The 6,186-nt window shown below is 41.0% G+C and overlaps 1 protein-coding gene across 2 annotated transcripts in view; it reads left to right on the forward strand.

Annotated features, from left to right (window-relative positions):
• Positions 1-6,186, forward strand: part of ADAMTS5 (ADAM metallopeptidase with thrombospondin type 1 motif 5) — a 50,526-nt gene that overhangs the window by 10,370 nt on the left and 33,970 nt on the right. For both annotated transcript variants that reach the window (XM_042956429.1, XM_015543309.2), the window contains exon 2: positions 2,778-2,910. In XM_042956429.1, coding sequence (XP_042812363.1) covers positions 2,778-2,910 — 133 coding nt within the window. The remainder of the gene's footprint in view (positions 1-2,777; positions 2,911-6,186) is intronic.

Consider the following 6,186-nt stretch of genomic DNA (forward strand, 5'->3'; position numbering starts at 1 on the left):
TAATATCCCCTGCCTCCAGATCCAGAAGACAGATAGGTGGAGGGATGGATGGATGGATAATAGAGATAGATAGATAGATAGATAGATAGATAGATAGACAGATAGATGCTATCGCCCCCTTGTCTCCTTACTCCTAATCTGAAATAACATTTAAAAAAAATCCTACTAACTTCAAATAAAGTGTGCACCTGTAAATGTCATAAATCTCCACCACAAATAGGTATAGGTGTGATGTGCTGTATTCTCAGTAATTTGATGCACAAGTTGAGTTTTTACACGTGGGCATGAACATCGGATCACAACGAAATACAGACTTCTCATTCAAAATCTTGGGGATGAAACTGTATCTAGGTTGCCAAGGTTTGAAATGCGTGAATGAAGTGGAGAGGTTGCCAGTTTACATAATTATAGTTACGAAATTATGTAAAGTATGGCCATGTCATCAAGGGGTGTAATCAGTTGTGCTTACAAAAAAAAAAGAACAACTGCTTCTGTTCATGATTTTGGCACATGCACACATTTCTGTGGCAAAGGGCCAAGCGCATTTAATGCAATTCACGGATAACAAGGAGAGTTGATAGCCTCTAATGAGCAATTGACCCAAGCACACAGAGAGATATTAAGAATCCAGTTTAAACTTTGTTCAAAGCAGGAGGGCCATTTCCATTTGATGTGACTCTTCGTCTGAGCTGCTGAACGACATACGGAGTAAGAAGGGGCAACAATTCCTGCATTTCGTTATTTGAAGATAACGACCCCCACATTGTGACGATACACGTCACTCTGGGTTTAAAAAAAATGTGTGCAGGGAAAGCCTGTCGTGTCTAGCAATGACAAGTGAGTCTTTGGTCTTAACGTGACTGAGATGATTGGAGAAAAACTGGATTGAAAATGTATTGTGCTATATTATTATCTCGAAGACTGATTATTATGCAAAAGCGTGTTCCAGTTTCAATTTTAAAAACTACTAATTTGTTCTCAACAGCTGTAATTTGAGATCCCACGGGATGACATATGAGGATACACAGGAAACTTGGGGAGGCTATTGCTGGTTTGGGGACTTGATTCACCAAGGCTACTTGGCCGAGATTTCCACTGTCTGAAGCTACAATGTAATGCATCACAGCTGGGATCTCATAATCTATGGAACACAATAAGGACCTGAAAATGTAGAGAGAAGATCGTAGGGTATATATTTTAAATATTCTTTACCTTGGTTAGATTTGTATGCAGCAAAATAGGGAAGAGTTAGATGACTATGTTGACATGGAGTGGGTAACGTTGGCTATGTAGTAAAAACGTCGTGCTTCCTGGAACGTCCTGACTTCCTGGAACCTGCTGAGAGCTTTCTAGCATACCGTGTATTGAAGGTGTGCAAGGTCTACGTTGCATCTGACTCTATGTCCCAGTTCACCTCAATTAAGCAAATGAGCCAGACATTGTCGTAGTTGGGGATGCAAAGATAATAGCTATGATGGAAACAACACTTATTATCTCAACCGGTAAATAGTCATCTTTTATAATGGTATTTAAAAAAAACCCTTTCTCGGGGCCCCTGGGTGGCTTGGTCGGTTAAGCGTCCGACTTCGGCTCAGGTCATGATCTCACGGTCCGTGAGTTCGAGCCCCGCGTTGGGCTCTGTGCTGACAGCTCAGAGCCTGGAGCCTGTTTCGGATTCTGTGTCTCCCTCTCTCTCTGCTCCTCCCCTGTTCATGCTCTGTCTCTCTCTGTCTCAAAAAAATAAATAAACGTTAAAAAAAAATTTAAAAAAAAAACCTTTTTCTTCTGGAATTCATTTATGGCTCATTAGGATACTATCTTGCATTTGGGCATGTAGAAATACACAATGTTCATTAATTTTCATTGAAGACGGTGGTCAAACACAAGAAGTTCTGATGTCTCTTAATACTCAAATAGCATTTAAGGGAAGGCTTATTACAGATCGATCATGTACAAAATCCTGGCTTATATTTTCTCTTTATGCTTCATAACTTAAAGTGGTCTCGTGATGTCTCTTTCAGCTAACTCGATCATATTTAATGATCATTTTAATGCGATATGATCATGTTTTTCTTTGAGAAGCTTTTCAAAGCTATACAACTTCTCACCAGAAAAATGCTCCCACTCACTTCTATAAACACAATATATTGCACATATTTTCCGCAGATTGATCAGGTTGAGAAACACTGCATCGGATGCTATGAGTAAGAATGTACGCATTTTTGAAGACGTGACCAATGAAATTACAGCTGCATTTGGAAATGAAGAGCCAATCTTTCAAGGGATTACGCTTTTGGATTACAATTTAGTGTCCTATTTGAGTTACGGATATACTTGTATTTTGCCACAAACACGTGGTTGCAGTTTGCCCGTGATGCAAAATAAATTATTAGGCCGGGCTTCTGATAAGCTTAGCATGACTTTCGGTCAGAATTTTAGGGCTTTGGTGAGCATGACCGTATGTGAAAGTGATCCTGGCCGTTAAGTGCCTGTGTACATGCTGTACCTCTTTGTGAGAGCCGAGGTTGCTCTTGTAAGGGACAAGCTACAATCCCAGGACTTCTTTTTAAATGCAGTTGAGCCCCATCCCGTCTGGGGCCAGGAGATGTTTAGAAGAGTCCATGCCACTCATCTGTCTTTGGAGCATTTCCAGAGCTGAACAGGTGATCCCATAAACCTATCCCCCTCTTGCTGTTTGGAGCGAGCAAGTGACTCGACAAGGTGGCTCCTTCTGGCTGTAAATTGATTTTAATGATTTCTTTCTTTCTCCCCGGCAGGATTTATGTGGGCATCATTCATGTGACACCCTGGGAATGGCAGACGTTGGGACCATATGTTCCCCGGAGCGCAGCTGTGCTGTGATTGAAGATGATGGCCTCCATGCGGCTTTCACCGTGGCTCACGAAATTGGTATGCAGCGCCTTTTCTCTTCCCTCGCCAAATCAAACACTTGTAACAGCTGCAACGGGAACCAAAATACTTGGCAATTAATTCCAGATCTCTCCAGGTTCAGATGTACTGCTGGGGATTAAATGTGTTTATATTTGCACTTTTAGGGTTAACTGGTTAGGGAGAAGGAAGGCCAAGTCAGGCACACAGGAGATGTTGCCTGTGGACAGTGTCATTTAAACGTGTAAGAGAAATTGGCGACAGCTACTGTCCTGTGACGTATATCCATCAATGACTCTGAGATGGACTTTGTCACAGTTGACTATGAAATGCAGAGAGGTCCCTCTTGAAAGTTACCCAAGAGTCTCCTGACTCCTCCAGGGCTAATCAGTTCTGCACAGAGATTTGTCATGTTTATTCCACTGTGAGCGATAATAGCTCCTGTCAAAGGTAAATAATAGCTTATAATAAACAGTCCTATCTCGTCTTTAATAACAAAGACAAACTGAGACCAGCAGTCCACAGGGTTTGTCTTCAAATGTCACGCGATGTGTGTGTCATAAGAGACACATCTAAATCTTAAGATTGGGAATTTAGGACGGAGTTAATTGTTGAAAAATACCCCAGCAGTTAGGAAATGTGTTTCCCGGGCAGTGACCTAGGTTCCTAGGTATAGGAGTACTTTAGTATTTAGAATTAGATATTAGAATCAGACACATCTGGGCTCAATTCTTCCTAAAGTACTTTCTGCTGTGTCACATTGGTCTTATTATTTAAATTCTCAAAGCTTGTTTTCATATCCGAAGTATAGGCATAATGGTGCCGATTCCATGGAGTTATTTTAGGGTCCAAATTGGGTAGGTTACAGATACCACCTGTTATTTATAACCACGTATGCTTCTGTTTTGCTTTTTAGGTAGCAAATTCATTTAACGTTAGATGTATGGCTCACCTTTTAGCATCATCTTTTTGGGAGCAGAGTATGCTTTGATACTTTTTTGCTCTATTTCTCTTAAACAGATTGAGGTTTTTAACCTAAAACTGTAATTTTTAAACAGAAATTAAAGCTGCTTTTTCACATTCCTAGTAGGCAGAGAACATTTCATAGAGGGCAGGTTTCTGGCTGCTCTGTTTTCTTTGGAGAGTCAAATAACTTCAAATCAAAGATGTAATTGTGTAAGTCAGCACAATGCAACAGTGAAGTGGAAATCAGTGGTTAAATTTCAATTCTGAAGTATTAATCACGACTCTGATTGTCTTCACTGACACTCTTCTTACTATCTAAGGAAAAAAAACAGCACACGGACATAAAAGCCTTAACATAAATAACCACCTTACAGCATCACTGATAATAATTTAATTTACACATTAATTGGGCATCTGTAGCCTCCAGACGGAGTCTCATCTCTGCCTCCGTGGTCTCTGATTTGTCTCACGCAAGAGATTCAGACACTGAGTCTCCATTTCTTGTCTGTAACGTGGGCTAATGATAAGATGTGTGCTACTTTAAAAGACCTGGCAATGGGGCGCCTGGGTGGCTCAGTCGGTTGAGCGTCCGACTTCGGTTCAGGTCATGATCTTGCGGTCTGTGAGTTCGAGCCCCGCGTCGGGCTCTGTGCTGACAGCTCAGAGCCTGGAGCCTGCTTCTGATTCTCTGCTCCCCCTCTCTCTCCGCCCCACCCCTGCTGTACTCTGTCTCTCTCTGTCTTTCAAAAATGAATAAACGTTAAAAAAAAAAAAAAAGACCTGGCAAGCCTGAAAAGGTTTTTAAAACACATATGCTATTTGAGCTCTCTGAGCTGGGAATATGTCTTTACCTCTCCCTCATTTATACCTATTAAGCTGATAATGATACAGCCTAATATAGATCCTTAATCGGTATTTATTACCTATAGACGGATGTGCACGAGTGAGTAAGTGGGAAAAACACAAGAGCTGCCCAAGGCAACATTCTGAACCTGCAGCAGAAGCTAAGAAGAATTAGCCCAAATGCTCGAGAGGATTATCATTAAGCAGAGATGATTTTGAAAGTACACCAGTAGTTAATCACCATTATTCAGAGCGATGGAAGTTCCGAAAGAAAGGTTCTGTATCTGTGGGTAGGCAGAGGCTGCTTCATCTCAGACTCTGTGAGTAAGTGACACTGTTGGATTGTGACATCAGCCATCCATAAGATTATGAGCCCTACATCCTGATCTTCTAAAGAAGAGATTGCAAAGTTCTTGAAGGAAGGGCTATTTCTCCCTTTAATCCTGCAATGGTCTGTTATCACGCATTGCTAGCATTTGGGAGGTTTCTCTGCAAAAGTATCGCTGTGGCAGTAAATTAAGTCTCTTTGGGGATGCATTAGACTCTCAAGACAACTGGGCTGGCATGAAGAACCTTCTGGCATCACCTTTCCCAGCCTTCCTGAATTCCTAAACCAAGGGTAAACGTGGGCAGGCCCAGCAGCCTGAGAAGTAGGAAGACAGGTGCTGATGAGAACAAATGTTTTATTAAAACTGTATATGTACAATAAGGACTTTTCTTCATGGTACAGTATTGGGCAGTTTTACAAGGGAACAATGATGGAGAAGTAGAGGCTTCTATGTGAAAAACTCAAGCCCAAATCTTTGATTATGTGACCATGCCCTCTGTTCCCTTTAATTTCTTGGTTGGGTCATCTCTATTTCCTTCTTTAGAATTCTCTATAATCCATTCTTCAGTCAAACACTGCCCACTTAATCTATCTTTCTGCATTACATATAGCTTAATTTGAGAAATTTAAGATCTGGGGATAAGGGGATATGGACTTAATTTTCCTTTCGCAAAGGGATCTGGCTTGCATTCTCTTTATTTTCTAATTGCTTTATTATTCTTTAATTTCACCTCTTGCCTAGATATTGTGAACATATGTTATAAAGTACGAGCCTTAAAGAAATTAGAGACAATAACCCCACAAAATATTTCCTAATCATCTGTCTGTTATTACAGTCTTGCCTCTGCAGCCAGTGTGATCTTTGGTAATGCCACTCGCTGAGCTGTTTCCGGCACTTTATTTTTAGACTGTTGCATGAAACCATGGGTCTGAGCTAACCATGCTCTGGATTCTAATTCCACTTCATTCTTCTCGTGTGATTTCTTCCCTTCCTTTTATTAGACATTTACCACTTTCCAGATTGGGAGGTTATACATATAGGCTATGGACAGTGGTAAAGTGACCTCAGTTTTTGCTAGAGTGCTTTGAAATCTGCTTGAGGACATTCCAAAATGCGCAATTTGCTTCATGCACACAGACTGTGGAGGTATGTTACTGTG

Source organism: Panthera tigris, chromosome C2, assembly GCF_018350195.1.
Source record: "Panthera tigris isolate Pti1 chromosome C2, P.tigris_Pti1_mat1.1, whole genome shotgun sequence".
In the NCBI taxonomy this organism is placed as follows: Eukaryota; Metazoa; Chordata; class Mammalia; order Carnivora; family Felidae; genus Panthera; species Panthera tigris.